Below are 16,404 nucleotides of genomic sequence, written 5' to 3'. Positions count from 1 at the left end.
AAATTAAATTTTGGAACAAACCGTACTTCGGTAACGAGACAAAGTGTGGCGTCGCTTCCTATGCTCGCCACCAGAGGGGTCGCGCTCTCACAAGCGCTCGATCGACCCCACGATTTCTATATATACACTCCTCGATCGATTTTTCAAGATCTAGTTGTGTCAGATAGGGCTTGCTATAGAAAGCCTTACTGATGAAATCCACTATAGCAGGGCCTGCTATAAAAAGCTTTATTGATGAAACCCATTAGTAGAGCTTGCTTTATAGAAGGCCTTTACTGATGATGAGTCCACTAGAGCAGGGCCTGCTATAGAAAGCCTTACTGATGAAGCCCACTAGAGCAGGGCTTTTCTGCTATAGAAAGCCATACTGATGAGTCCACTAGCAGGGTCTGCTTTATGGAAAGCCTTTACTGAAGAGTTCACTAGAGCAGGACCTGCTATAGAAAGCCTTACTGATGAAGACCACTAAGCAGGTCCTGCTATAGAAAGCCCCAGCCTTTACTGATGAGTCCACTAGAGCTGGGCCTGCTATAGAAAGCCCTACTGATAAAATCCACTATAGCAGGGCCTGCTATAAAAAGCTTTATTGATGAAACCCACTAGTAGAGCTTGCTTTATAGAAAGCCTTACTGATGAAGCCCACTAGAGCAGGGCCTGCTATAGAAAGCCTTACTGATGAAGCCCACTAGCAGAGCTTGCTTTATAGAAGGCCTTTACTGATGAGTCCACTAGAGCAGAGCCTGCTATAGAAAGCCTTACTGATGAAGCCCACTAGAGCAGGGCTTTTCTGCTATAGAAAACCTTACTGATGAAGCCCACTAGAGCAGGGCTTTTCTGCTATAGAAAGCCATACTGATGAGTCCACTAGCAGGGTCTGCTTTATGGAAAGCCTTTACTGAAGAGTTCACGAGAGCAGGACCGACCTGCTATAGAAAGCCTTACTGATGAAGACCACTAAGCAGGGCCTGCTATAGAAAGCCCCAGCCTTTACTGATGAGTCCACTAGAGCTGGGCCTGCTATAGAAAGCCCTACTGATGAAATCCACTATAGCAGGGCCTGCTATAAAAAGCTTTATTGATGAAACACACTAGTAGAGCTTGCTTTATAGAAAGCCTTACTGATGAAGCCCACTACAGCAGGGCCTGCTATAGAAAGCCTTACTGATGAAGCCCACTAGCAGAGCTTGCTTTATAGAAAGCCTTTACTGATGAGTCCACTAGAGCAGAGCCTGCTATAGAAAGCCTTACTGATGAAGCCCACTAGAGCAGGGCTTTTCTGCTATAGAAAGCCTTACTGATGAGACCCACTAGAGCAGAGCCTGCTATAGAAAGCCCTTACTGATGAAACCCACTAGAGCAGGGCCTGCTATAGAAAGCCTTTACTGATGAATCCCACTAGAGCAGGGCCTGCTATAGAAAGCTTCTCCTTTCCTTTTCCTTTTCCTACCGACCTATGAATTTTCTCGAGACCCTAACGTGCAATACAAAATGGCGTTGTTATTCTGTTGCAGGTAAAAAGAAATTCCCCTCGGATCCGTCCTGTTGTCCAGCATGTGGCGTCACCGTGAGACCGCAGGAATTGGAGCAACACTTTGCTCAGGAACTCGACCGTCTTTACAAGATATCCTCGTCGTCTTCACGAGCACGAGCATCAAGGTCGAATTTGGGCCCAGGGCATCCGCAGGATCATCCTCATGGACCGATGCTCCATGCTCCGTCGGCCGTCGACGGAACGCCTCATGGAAGATGGGAGACGTACAAAAGGATCAAAGCTAATAGGCAGGTAAATAAATACACGTACATATATTACCGTTTATAATTAGTTGAACGGTTATACACGTTGCTGTCAATAATTATAAACATAAAATACTTTTCCTTCGACCCTTCCAAGAAACAACTAATCACAGTGACATTTCCATACATACTGCAAGATGATTAAGTGGCCGGTACTAGGGGAACTTACCCTATAAAAAATAAAATTTCAGAGAATAATTAAAGTTTATTGTAAGGAAGAACTTATGATCGAAATATAGGTTTTCAAATTATTTATTTGTTTTCCCCGCAGGCTAGAATTCGCGTGAAAAATCGAAAAAGAAAAGCGGACGAGCCTTCGTGTCCCGTTTGCAGCGAGAAACTATCCGGCTCGACCGAAGAATTGAACCAGCACGTCGAAAGGTGTTTGGCCAAACACAATAATGGGAATCCTGCTGGACAGAATAACGTGGACGAGGAAGAGGTCGACGTGGAGGGCGACGCTGAAACTTTCGAGGAGTACGAATGGGCAGGGCAAAGGAGAGTTCGAGCCACGTCGATGCTTGTTGGAGGATTTTCTGGTACGTGTCGTCGAATACTTCCTTACTATTATTGTTAGCGTTTTATATTTCGAAAAGGGAATTACTACGTAGGGAAATCCTACGCACTTTCGAGAAAAAAATTCCTTACCGAAAATCTAATTAGGTGACTGACAAAAGAAAAGAATTTCAAATCGTCCTGGAAAAATTATTTTCGGTTGCAGGGGTCGATTACAATCATTTTTGGTAAATGGACATACCCTCGAAATCCTACCCACTTTTTAGAAAAAAATTCGAGAAAGTGTGAAAGTTTTCGACAAAATTTAAAAATTTCAAATCGTTCTGGAAAAATTATTTTCGGTTGCGGGAGTCAATTATAATCATTTTTGGTGGATAGACATACCCCCGAAATCCTACGCGCTTTCGAGAAAAAAATTGTTTATCGAAAATATAATTTCAAGCCAGAAATGTCACTCCAAAATTTCATGCGTATGTTTGAAACGTCATAACTTCGGAACGGATTGGACGATTTTAATGTTTAAAAAGGCAAACGACGTGTATTTTAGCGTAGAACGATTTGAAATTTTTTTTTTCGACAAAAAATTTAGGCACCTACCCCCTTGTCGATTTTTCTTAAAAATTCCTTTTTCATTTTTAGTAATTTTGTTTGACGCCCTACAGAAAAGTTGTCTAATACTTTTTTGTAGGTACCTATGAGCTCTACTTCAGGAAAAAGTTTCATTAAAATATATTCGCAATTGTAAGAGTTATGGCTGTTTGAAAATTGAACCATTTTTATGGGGTTTTTCTAAATTTACGGGGTCAAGGAACAACTTTCTCAATATTGTTAGAATTTCTACAGATTCCTCGCCAAAATACGCGTTATTTGCCGTTTGAAATATTAAAATCCTCCAATCCGTTCGGAAGTTATGACGTTTTAAAGATACGCATCAAATTTTGGGGTGACATTTCTGGCCTCACATTAGATTTTCGGTAAGGAATTTTTTTTCTCGGAAATGGTTAAGATTTCGCGGGTATATGTATTCACCAAAAATGCTTGCAATGAACCCCTGTAACTAAATATAATTTTTTTAATATGATTTGAAATTTTTTAATTTCGTCTAAAAATTTCACATCTTCTCAAATTTTTTTCTCGAAAATGCGTAGGATTTCGAGGATATGTCTATTGACCAAAAATGATTGTAATTGAACCCTGCAACCGAAAATAATTTTTTCAGAACCATTTGAAAAATTTTAATTTTGTCGAAAAATTTCACACCTTTTCGAATTTTTTTCTCGAAAGTGGGTAGGATTTCGGGGGTATATATAATGACCAAAAATGATTGTAATTGACCCCGGCAACCAAAAATAATTTTTTCAGAATTAATTAAAAAATTTTTTTTCGTCGAAAAATTTAGGCACCCTTGTCGATTTTACTTAAAAATTTGTTCTTCATTTTTAATAAATTTGATTGACGTTCTACGAAAATTTTGTTTAGTACTTTTTTGTAGGTATCCATGAGCTCTATTTCAGAAAAAAGTTTCATTAAAATATATTCACAATTGTAAGAGTTATGACTGTTTGAAAATTGGACCACTTTTATGGGGTTTTTCCCATTTTGCGGAGTCAAGGACCAACTTTTCGAATATTTTTGCGATTTGTACATATTCTCCACAAAAATACGCGTAGTTTGCTTTTTTAAACATTAAAATCGTCCAATCCGTTCAGAAGTTATGACGTTTTAAATATTCGCATGAAAATTCGGGCAGACATTTCAAGCCTCAGATTATATTTTCGGTAAGGAATTTTTTTCTCGAAACTGAGTAGGATTTCGGGGGTATGTCTGTTGACCAAAAATGCTTGCAATTGACCCCTGCAACTAAAAATAATTTTTCCAAGACGATTCGAAAGTCTTTTTTTTCACCCAAAATTTTCAGCACTTAATCGAATTTTTTTCTGGAAAGTGGGTAGGATTTCGGGGGTATATAATGACCAAAAATGATTGTAATTGAACCCCGCAACCAAAAATAATTTTTCCAGAACGATTTGACAAATTGGTATTCTTGATTTTCGTCTTATTTTGGCCTCTAGAATCCCCTATTAAAATTTTTCACCGGTTGGCCAAATACCCTCTATATATGTTATTTTGAAGAAATATAAAATTGATAAACTCTTCGGTCCCGTCCACAGCTGCAGGTTTAGCAACGTCTTCGAGCAACCGTGGGTCGACCGGTGGAAACGGACCGAATCAGCAGGAGGACGAAGACGTGGACCTGGTGGTCGACGGGGACGACGCCGCGGAGTTCGGGCCAGCTCAGTATTCCGAGGCCGACGTGATCGCGCCGCGCATGGAGGGCACACCGAGGGAGCAAAAGGAAAGAGACGCCCTTCGAGAAGCTGTGATTTCGCCGAACACGCCGAACGCAGCGCACACGCCGCAGACGCCGGAGCAGATGGGTCAAGGGCTGGTCGAGGTGAAGCCGGAACCAGGAACGACGACTCCTCTGGGACAGAACGAGCAAGAAGGCGTCTCTTCGCCGAGAAGGGACGGTGACACCCCCGTAATCGAGGCGCTCAGAGGAAGAATTCGAGAACTCGAGGCGGAAATGCGCTGTCAACCGTTCAAGTGTCTCATCTGCATGGTGAGTTTTTCAAACGCTGAGACAAATTTCCAAGAAATCCTTATCGCTGGGTATTCCGTTCACTTGGCATTTTATATTAACGCTAGATTTACGGGCATTGATAGCACGTATATTTATTGATACGTCTCATGTTGACGACTACCTTGAAATACGATGTTTCTTTTAATTAGAATATGTATTCATGCCATCAATCAAATTCAACATGAGTTGTTAAAAAATAATATTTACGTGTTCTGCAATTTTAAATATGGAATCTGACATTTGTCAAATTGATGGTTTCCGTAAATCTAGTGTTAACAGATGTACATTAGGGTGGTCCCTAGCTACGAGCAACACTTTTGTTGTAGTTTTTTTTTTACGCATCCATAGATTGCGACGCTCGATGGAGAAATCAATTATGATACATTTTAGCGTGATTGGGTAACTGAAATACGTATTATGTTTGAATGGAAGCTTTGAAATTATAATTCCTTTAGTGTAAAATAATAACATTACGTGTGATCTCCAATACTATCGTTCAATTTATTATTAAACATCGCATATAATATAGGGAATAAATCGTAATTCGTGGCTTTTCCTTGTGTATGGAAACTAAAACCGAATGTAGGTGTGCTGCGTTTTGCCATACGATTATTTTCAATTGAAAGGACATGGAGACACACACGATCGTGTGTCAAAAAATTAGGTTTCTTTCCATCGTGATAGGAGAAGATTCTTTTCCTTTTTTAGCGAGAATTAATTAAAAAGCTGCATGATCGTTGGGTTGATGGAAGAGAAGATCCCAGAAACCATTTTTCAAATACACAGTCATAGTCTTCTGTTCTTGTACGCCAGGTTTCATGCAATGTTAATAGTTTTTTTTAGCTTTGATCATGTTTTGATCTTTGTTTTGAGATCCAATTTTATTTTCCGTATACAGGGTGTTCGGCCACCCTTGGGAAAAATTTTAATGGGGGATTCCAAAGGCCAAAATAAGACGAAAATCAAGAATACCAATTTGTTAATGGAGGCTTCGTTAAAAAGTTATTAACAATTAAATTCAAAAATTTCAAATCGTTCTGGAAAAATTATATTCGGTTGCGGGGGTTAATTACAATCATTTTTGGTGAATACACATACCCCCGAAATCCTAACCACTTTCCAGAAAAAAATTCGAAAAGGTGTGAAATTTTTCGACAAAATTAAAAAATTTCAAATCGTTCTGGAAAAATTATTTTGAGTTGCAGGGGTTGGTTACAATCATTTTTGGTGATTAGACGTACCCCCGAAATCCTACGCACTTTTGAGAAAAAAATTCGGATAGGTACTATAATTAATAGACGAAATTAAAAAATTTCAAATCGTTTTGAAAAAATTATTTTTATTTGCAGGGGTTAATTACAAGCATTTTTGGTCATTAGACATACCCCCGAAATCCTACGCACTTTCGAGAAAAAAATTCATTACCGAAAATATAATTTCAAGCCAGAAATGCTACCCTGAAATTTCATGCGAATCTTTAAAACGTCATAACTTTTGAACGGATTGGGCGATTTTAACGTTTAAAAAAGCAAACGATGCGTATTTTAGTGTAGAATATGTAGAAATCACAAAAATATTCGAAAAGTTGATCCTTGACTCTGCAAAATGAGAAAAACCACATAAAAATGGTCCAATTTTTAAAATGCCATAACTCCTACAATAGTGAATATATTTCAATGAAACTTTTTTCTGAAGTAGAGCTCATAGGCACCTACAAAAAAGTATTAGACAACTTTTCTATAGGATGTCAAACAAATTTATTAAAAGTGAAAAACAAATTTTTAAGTAAAATCGACAGGGGGTAGGTGCCTATATTTATTGACGAAAAAAAAAAATTTCAAATCGTTCTAAAAAAATTATTTTTAGTTGCAGGGGCCAAATACAATAATTTTTGGTGATTAGACGCACACCCGAAATCCTACGTACTTTTGAGAAAAAAATTCGGATAGGTACCGAAATTATTAGACGAAATTTAAAAATTTTAAATCATACTAAAAAAATTATATTTAGTTACAGGGGTCAATTACAAGCATTTTTGGTCATTAGACATACCCCCGAAATCCTACGCACTTTCGAGAAAAAAATTCATTACCGAAAATATAATTTCAAGCCAGAAATGCTACCCTGAAATTTCATGCGAATCTTTAAAACGTCATAACTTTTGAACGGATTGGGCGATTTTAACGTTTAAAAAAGCAAACGACGCGTATTTTAGTGTAGAATATGTAGAAACCACAAAAATATTGGAAAAGTTGATCCTGGACCCCGCAAAATCAGAAAAACCCCATAAAAATGGTCTAATTTTCAAACTGCCATAACTCCTACAATAATGAACGTACTTCAATGAAATTTAGCATGGAAGTAGAGCTCATGGATACCTACAAAAAAGTACTAAACAAAATTTTCGTAGGACGTCAATCAAATTTATTAAAATTGAAAAACGAATTTTTAAGAAAAATCGTCCAAGGGTAGGTGCTGAAATTTATCGGCGAAAAAGAAAAATTTCAAATCGTCCTGGAAAAATTATTTTCGGTTACGGGGGTCAATTACAATTATTTTTGGTGAGTACACATACCCCCGAAATCCCATCCACTTTCGAGAAAAAAATTCAGGAAGGTGTGAAATTTTTCGACGAAATTAAAATATTTCAAATCGTTCTGATAAAAATATTATTAGCTGAAGGGGTCGATTACAATAATTTTTGGTGAATAGACATACCCCCGAAATCCTACCCACTTTCGAGAAAAAAATTCAGTACGTGCGAAACTTTAAACGTTAATAACTTTTTAACGAAGCCTCCATCAACAAATTGGTATTCTTGATTTTCGTCTTATTTTGGCCTCTAGAATCCCCCATTAAAATTTTTCCCAGGGGTTGCTGAACACACTGTATATATTATTTAAAATAATATTTCAAATGATATTATTTCAGAAGTGCCCTGGTCTGATAACGAATAAGACGATAAATAAATAAAAACAACAATGCAGTAAATATAGCTAGAATCGATCGTTAGAGTGAAAGTAATTGGGTCCTTTTCCTATCAATTTCGACAATTGGTCTAATACGCGTACGACTAACAATGAGCACAGTCGCATAGTATTCATTTGGTCAATTTACCCGAAATGTAAAGGTTCGAACAGCCAGAATGTCTAGTCGAGCCGCTAAGTCCTTTCCGTCCGTTGTATCAAAGCAAGCACGTGCTCGGTTTGCGCTCGATGTGGACCTTTTGTCGGCGAATGTGACATTCAAACGCTAGGGAGTGGACGTAGACGGGACATTCAAGGCACAGACATGGTATTCGTGGATATTTATCAGGATAATAAAATTCTGTAGAGTTCTAAACACTGTACGGTGCAGTAAAAGAGGTATAAAATCATTTTAAAATCACGAAATATGTATATGTAGTATGAGGAAATAATAAGCAGCGGTTTTCTTTCACAATTGTCTTTATTTTGAACTTCTAATCGCGCAATATTATTTATGAATAAATCGATGTAGTCGGTCTGGGGAGTCGAAATACCCTACGATATTAGTCAGAGGTTAAAGTGCGATCAGAGAAATGAGTCCCATTTTCGAGGAGTGGGGGAAGGCCATCAGTCCCTCGCGCTCTGCAGAGTGGTGGGAGAAGCAACGGGACAATAAGAACACTCGTTGCTTCTTCCACCGCTCCATTCGACGCCAGGACCCTCACGCGTCAAGCTACCTTCCACTCATTTTTCCGATCGAAAACATTCGTCCGTACTTTGCACTTCCACCAAAGATTCCTCACGATTAGTAAATTTTCATTTCGAAGCTAACCGAATTATTTGACGATTAAAATTTTTATTCGTATCTGTTCTCAGGAACAATACAAGAAACCTGTAACTTCTGTCTGCTGCTGGCATGTGCATTGCGAACAATGCTGGTTACACACACTGGTGAGTTATAAACATCGAAATTTTTTAATAATATACGTCGGTCTAAAGGTAGCAAAAGTATCAAAAATCGGTTGGAAGTATTATAGTTAAAAGAAAAAATCGCTGAGACGTTCCTTGTTTCGAACAATTACTCATAATTTCCTTAACTCTTTGGGGCACAAGATTTCAGATAATAAAATAGACCCATGTTGCGTAGAAATTTTATTGCGTTTCAGATTAAACAAAATTGGTATATTTTTGATTAGGTTTCACAGGTATCGCGTAATGCAAAAGCATAAAAAATATAAAGGAAGATTGTCGCGATAAACCCTTCGCTTGCAACAATTGATGAACTTGTATTGGCATGTTGAATGTTGCTAACACAAGTGAATACATTTGTAACAGTTGTTGAAAATATTACCAACTGCTTTACTGAAAATGTCCCACCATGCATTATGGTGTGTGGCGTTGCTTCCCATAATCGTCACCAGAGGGGTCGCGCTCTCACAAGCGCTTGACCGATCCCCCGTTTGCTATACAGGATGTTCGGCCACCGATTTTAATGTTTAAAAAGGCAAACTACGCGTATTTTAGTGTAGAATATGTAGAAATTGCATAAATATTTGAAAAGTTGATCCTTGACCCCGCAAAATGAGAAAAACCCCATAAAAATGGTCCAATTTTCAAACGACCATAACTCCTATAATAGTGAATATATTTCATTGAAACTTTTTTCTGTAATAGAGCCCAAGGGTACCTACAAAAAAGTATTAGACAATTTTTCTGTAGGACGTCAGACAAAATCACTAAAAATATAAAACGAAGTTTTAAGAAAAATCGACAGGGTGTAGGTGCCTAAATTTTTCGTCGAAAAAGAAAAATTTCAAATCGTTCTGGAAAAATTATTTTTGGTTGCAGGGTTTAATTTCAATCATTTTTTTTGGAATAGTTATACCCTCGAAATCCTAACCATTTTCGAGAAAAAAATTCCTTAGATAAACATATAATTTCAGGCCAGAAATGTCGAAAATTTCTTGCGTATCTTTAAAACGCCATAACTTCTGAACGGATTGGAGGATTTTAATGTTTCAAACGGCAAACAACGCGTATTTTGATGAAGAATATTTAGGGATTCTAACAATATTGAGAAAGTTGTTCCTTGACCCCGTAAAAATAGTAAAACCCCATTAATATGGTCCAAAATTCAAACAGCCATAACTCCTATAATAGTGAATATATTTCATTGAAACTTTTTCCTGCAGTAGAGCTCAAGGGTACCTACAAAAAAGTATTAGACAATTTTTCTGTAGGACGTCAAACAAAATTACTAAAAATCAAAAATGAATTTGTAGGAAATATCGACAGCGAAATTGAAAAGTTTCAAATCACCTTTTCTATCTTCCTACGAATTTCTCAAATTCCACACTGCAGCGAAGCAATGCCACAAATGCATCAAAAAGGTGGGACACTTTTTCAATCCCAGCGTGCCCCAAAGAGTTAAATACATTAAATGGCCGAATATTTTGGGACTTACCATGCATGAAAGTAAGACGTAAACATAGAGAAATCGAATCGAAAGCGCGAGGACCAACCTAACCTATCGTTTCCCTAAATTTCTCCAACTGTCAGCGAAAGGGTTGAATTAACAATCGATCAGTGTTGATCCAGAAGAATCGATATTTTCCGCTGCCTATTTCAGGGTGCGAAAAAGCTTTGCCCGCAGTGCAACATGATAACATCGCCTTCAGACTTGCGACGTATCTACGTGTGAAGGAGACCGAGTGCCAAACAAGAAACCGTTAAACCTAGAGTTTAGGGTTCTCTCAGGCTATCGACTGTGTCCCTGGCGCGTATGTTCGCTCGAGGACCGCCCTTTTTATCGAACGGGCCCGTATCGAAGCGAGCATTCTCGCTCCTCGATCCTAGGATAACGACTTCCGTCGACTCTCGAACGGTCGATAGTCTGACGCGAATCTTGCGCGGGAAATCGACGCGTTTCGAACCTTTGAGCTTTGTAAATACCTGTACATATTTACGCGTCACGTTAAATTTCTCCTTTAGATTTAACATGTACTGTTACGCATCGTAGCACTAGTAAATTAAGCATGAATGGCGCGCGTGAATAGCGTCTCGATCGAAGGAACCCACGACGCTTTCGATCACGTTTCCGTTCATTTTACGATTGGAATTTCATTAGTTCTTACGTGCATCGATTAGCAATTGCGAGAGAAACGATAACACCCGTGCGATATTAAAATTTTCGCTCCGTTACCGATAGATACGCGTGTACAAGTTCTAAAACGAATCAAACGAGTCTTCTAAATGAATCAAAGCGCTTAGAACGTTCGAGACATTAACGTCCGTGTAATTTTAATTAAAACGTATTATCGATTTTACGTCTTCGGTTTTCAAATTACATCGTTCTCGTATGCCTTCGATAATTCAGCTGTCGGAAGACGCGTTCGCTGCTTACAGCGAGAACGATTAGAATGAATTCTGGCTGATTGTCGGCGTGTTGAATATTAGTCGCGAGATCGAATCCAATTCGAATCGAGGAGTATTCGCGCGTACCTGGAAACTTTAGGTGTGACTTTAAACGACTATCATCTATCTTAAATTTGCCCTTTCGCCGAATCTGTCGTTCTCTTAATCTTCTTCCGGGATACGTCTGTGTATGGTGTACACTGCGTTCGATTCACCAATACGAGTATGCATGTATAAAATATAATCGACAAATTTTTTAACACAATTGTTTCCAGTAGAACTCCTCCAACGTAACGGAAATTATTTTATCGTCTACAGTGTGTCTAATAACTGACGATACGAGCGACAATATGGCTACTGTGCGCGAGATAATTAATTGGAAATCGTTGTTTAAATCATTTTTTTTTTTCATTGATTTTCTTCGAATCGTTGTTTAATATTTTTGGGACTGGTTTAAATAAATAATCGATGATTACGAACACACGAAGACTTGGATGAAGGAACTTCTGTATTTTCGATTCATTTTCTCGCGTAGAATCGCCATATTGCAGTTTACCGACACAACTTGTATGTTTTTCAGTGTTTGTTACAATCTGTTACATATCTTGAAAATCCGAATTTTGAACAGAGGAAAGAAACGTCGATTGAACAAAGGAAAACTTCAAATTACTTGCTGCACGAAGACATATTTCGATAAAATGGCTTCGTTCGAAACGTTCGTTCGCAGGGCAAGTAATTTTTAAATGAAAAGGAGGATTTGCGTTTCTAATGGTTTTCACGTCGTCGTAATATCCGAAACAATATTCAGTTCGACATTCACTTGGAAACATTTGTGAATCGGGGATTAGTAGAATATCCATAAACGAAACGAAGAGCAAACTTGTGGCACGAAACAAATTTCGTTCGCGTTTTTTTGTTTCGAATTACTTTCGATACTTGCACTTGATGGAATTGACACATCACAATCGATATAATTCATTTGAACAAACGTGTGTTTCCTTTTTTTTTCTTTTTTAATTCGTAACAGTTTAATCGTTTTCTATTTTCTTCTTATAAATTCCATAATGCGCACAATTTCCAACGGACATTATTGACTTTTTCTGGCTAACGTTATTAACACACAGGACAGTAAGGGAAAAGAATATTAAGGATGAAGGACCAAGTCAAATTAAATTTAATTTTTTCTTATAACTTGTTATCCGATTCGTGATAATTTTTTCGCGAATGCTCTCTATCTTCTCGTTCAACAACGCTCGGTGGAGGGCCCGCGAACACTACAAAAACGGTGAGTTTAATTGAGAAATTATAGATTTTGCATCCTCGCCGCGAAAAATGGCGAAACGAGACAATTCATTTACGAATTATCGAATCGTAAACTTTTCCTAACAATTTTTCAATCTTATTTTCAAAAACAGTTCTCAACGATAAGAAAAATATAAATTTATATGCTTTTCGTTTCACGTTGTTTATTTCATTGCCAAAATTAGAATTTTAGATTCGTTCGACAATCGCCAACTTCCTCTTGCGTTTGTTCAAACGTTTGAATACTTAATTTGGTTAGAAAAATTCCAATTATTCGTTAAAATATTATTCGATAAAAAAGTAACATAAATTTATATGCTTTTCGTTTCACGTTGTCTATTTCGTTGCCAAAATTAGAATTTTAGATTCGTTCGACAACCGCCAATTTCCTCTCGCGTTTGTTCAAACGTTTGAATTCTTAATTTGCTTAGAAAAATTCCAATTATTCGTTAAAATATTATTCGATAAAAAAATACATAAATTTATATGCTTTTTGTTTCACGTTGTCTGTTTCATTGCCAAAATTAGAATTTTAGATTCGTTCGACAACCACCAACTTCCGCTCGCGTTTGTTCAAACGTTTGAATACTTAATTTGCTTAGAAAAATTCAAAATATTCGTTAAAATATTATTCGATAAAAAAATACATAAATTTATATGCTTTTCGTTCGTTTCGTTTCACGTTGTCTGTTTCATTGCCAAAATTAGAATTTTAGATTCGTTCGACAACCGCCAACTTCCGCTAGCGTTTGTTCAAACGTTTGAATACTTAATTTGCTTAGAAAAATTCCAATTATTCGTAGAAATATTATTCGATAAAAAAGTAACATAAATTTATATGCTTTTCGTTTCACGTTGTCTATTTCGTTGCCAAAATTAGAATTTTAGATTCGTTCGACAACCGCCAACTTCCGCTAGCGTTTGTTCAAACGTTTGAATACTTAATTTGCTTAGAAAAATTCCAATTATTCGATAAAAAAACACATAAATTTATTAGCTTTTCGTTCGTTTCGTTTCACGTTGTCTGTTTCATTGCCAAAATTAGAATTTTAGATTCGTTCGACAACCACCAACTTCCGCTCGCGTTTGTTCAAACGTTTGAATACTTAATTTGGTTAGAAAAATTCCAATTATTCGTTAAAATATTATTCGATAAAAAAAGAGCATAAATTTATATGCTTTTCGTTCGTTTCCTTTCACGTTGTATATTTCATTGCACAAAATAAGAATTTTAGATTCGTTCGACAACCGCCAACTTCCGCTAGCATTTGTTCAAACGTTTGAATACTTAATTTGCTTAGAAAAATTCCAATTATTCGTTAAAAAAAAAAACATAAATTTATATGCTTTTCGTTCGTTTCATTTCACGTTCTCTATTTCGTTGCACAAAATAAGAATTTTAGATTCGTTCGACAACCGCCAACTTCCGCTAGCGTTTGTTCAAACGTTTGAATACTTAATTTGCTTAGAAAAATTCCAATTATTCGTAGAAATATTATTCGATAAAAAAGAAACATAAATTTATATGCTTTTCGTTTCACGTTGTGTATTTCGTTGGCAAAATAAGAATTTTAGATTCGTTCGACAACCGCCAACTTCCGCTAGCGTTTGTTCAAACGTTTAAATATTTAATTTGGTTAGAAAAATTCCAATTATTCGATAAAAAAAGAACATAAATTTATATGCTTTTCGTTCGTTTCCTTTCACGTTGTCTATTTCGTTGCACAAAATAAGAATTTTAGATTAGTTCGACAACCGCCAACTTCCTCTCGCGTTTGTTCAAACGTTTGAATACTTAATTTGCTTAGAAAAATTCCAATTATTCGTAGAAATATTATTCGATAAAAAAAAGAACATAAATTTATATGCTTTTCGTTCGTTTCGTTTCACGCTGTCTATTTCGTTGCACAAAATAAGAATTTTAGATTCGTTCGACAACCACCAACTTCCTCTCGCGTTTGTTTAAACGTTTGAATACTTAATTTGCTTACAAAAATTCCAATTATTCGAACGAACAATATCAGTGATTACAAATAAATTGTTCTGTTTCGTCTAAAGATAGAAATATTGCTCGCGGGATGACTCGAGTCGCGAAATTCGATTTGAAAATGGCGTCGAGCCGTCCACCCGCGTTGAAACGATCGCCACAACTTGTCCGGTAAAGCCTACTGTCCAGATGCATTTTGCGTTTAAACGATATTCTCGTCTTAAGATTTAAGCAGGCAACTCGATCGATCGATCTTTGGAGAGAGAGAAAGGCGAAACAGATTCCACGGGCGTTTCTTGCGCGCGAAACTTTCGAATCTCTCTCGGGGCAATTGATTCGAAAGACAGAAACGATGATTGCCTTTTTCGAGCGCGATCCACTTCGTTTCTTTCTCTCTTTTGATCGACGAATCGTCCCATCGCGCACGTCGGGGACGTTCTTTGTAAATACACGAACCAAACAAGAGGATAGGAGAAACCAACTACCTGTTGTGAACGTTGTTCTGTAACCGAAATAAAGTGATCCTCGAATGTACAGCAGTCGTCTAGCAACAGTTCTTTTCTTCTTTGCGCGTCGAACGTTCACCTGAATCTTAAAAATCCTTCCACCAAACAATTCGTTTGTTTAAACGGACCCCAACGAAGCACGTCTCGGCGAGAAGAATGCAAAGGTATGTACAATTGATACTTTAATTTTGCTATGGAAGTTCAATTTCGACATATTCGATTAACCCTTTGCACTCCATTTTGTTACCAGCAGCTACCAACGCTTCGAGTGTTTTATTTGATATTTACGTTGACTATAAAATAGGGCAATTTAAACAAATAGAGGTACAAACAAATCCAATTAAATATCTGTTTTATTTAAACTATTGTTTTATTTTGTAATTTTCAAGTGTATGTCTCTTTGGTTTCGACTTGTAAAAATATCGAATGAGGCTCAATAATGGAGTTCAAAGGTTTAATGAAAGTTTTGGAGTAACTTGTATTTATAATTGAAGACAGAATGAAAACTAGTAAGCAAATGGTGATTTTTATATAATTGTTTCATCGTAATCTTACTTTAAAAAGCCATTATTTATAGATTGCTTTCGTTAATACTCGTCTTACAGTTACTAAGAATTTCAACCGCCATTTTTCTGTACCTTCGATTGATCCAATATTTTAGTATTTTTAATTATCTTGAATTCCTTGTCTACTGAAACTGGCTGCAAATGCTGTAATATTGTTATTGGAGTTTAAGATTGATCGAGGTACTTGTTTGTTGGTGAAATAATAATTGACGAAATCACAATTGTATATTCACAAAACTTTACATAGTATGTACTGAATTTTTTTCTCGAAAGTGCGTAGTATTTCGGGGGTATGTGTAATGATAAAAAATGATTGTAATTAACCCCCATAACCAAAAATAATTTTTTCAGAATGATTTGAAATTTTTTTTTTTCGTCGAAAAATTGAGGCACCTACCCGCTGACGATTTTCTTAAAAATTCGTTTTTCATTTTTAATAAATTTGATTGACGCTGTACAGAAAAGTAGTTTAATAGTTTTTTGTAGATATCTATGAGCTCTACTTCAGAAAAAAGTTTCATTGAAATATATTCACTATTGTAGGAGTTATGGTCGTTTGAAAATTGGACCATTTTTATGGGGTTTTTTTGATTTTGCGAGGTCAAGGAATAACTTTTCGAATATTTTTGCAATTTCTACATCTTGTACACTAAAATACGCGTAGTTTGCCTTTTTAAACATTAAAATCGTCCCATCCGTTCAGGAGTTA

General features: G+C 36.7%; 1 protein-coding gene across 7 annotated transcripts in view; it reads left to right on the top strand.

Moving 5' to 3' along the window:
• Positions 1–15,174, top strand: part of LOC143344116 (E3 ubiquitin-protein ligase Rnf220) — a 281,343-nt gene extending 266,169 nt beyond the window's left edge. For all 7 annotated transcript variants that reach the window (XM_076769829.1, XM_076769824.1, XM_076769823.1 and 4 more), the window contains 5 exons: positions 1,512–1,783; positions 2,066–2,333; positions 4,482–4,933; positions 8,797–8,871; positions 10,550–15,174. In XM_076769829.1, the coding sequence (XP_076625944.1) occupies positions 1,512–1,783; positions 2,066–2,333; positions 4,482–4,933; positions 8,797–8,871; positions 10,550–10,621 (1,139 nt within the window). In that variant the 3' untranslated portion in view covers positions 10,622–15,174. The remainder of the gene's footprint in view (positions 1–1,511; positions 1,784–2,065; positions 2,334–4,481; positions 4,934–8,796; positions 8,872–10,549) is intronic.
• Positions 15,175–16,404: the final 1,230 nt, after the last annotated feature.

Source organism: Colletes latitarsis, chromosome 7 (genome assembly GCF_051014445.1).
Source record: "Colletes latitarsis isolate SP2378_abdomen chromosome 7, iyColLati1, whole genome shotgun sequence".
NCBI classification, from domain to species: Eukaryota; Metazoa; Arthropoda; class Insecta; order Hymenoptera; family Colletidae; genus Colletes; species Colletes latitarsis.
This window is presented reverse-complemented; position numbering and strand designations above follow the sequence as displayed.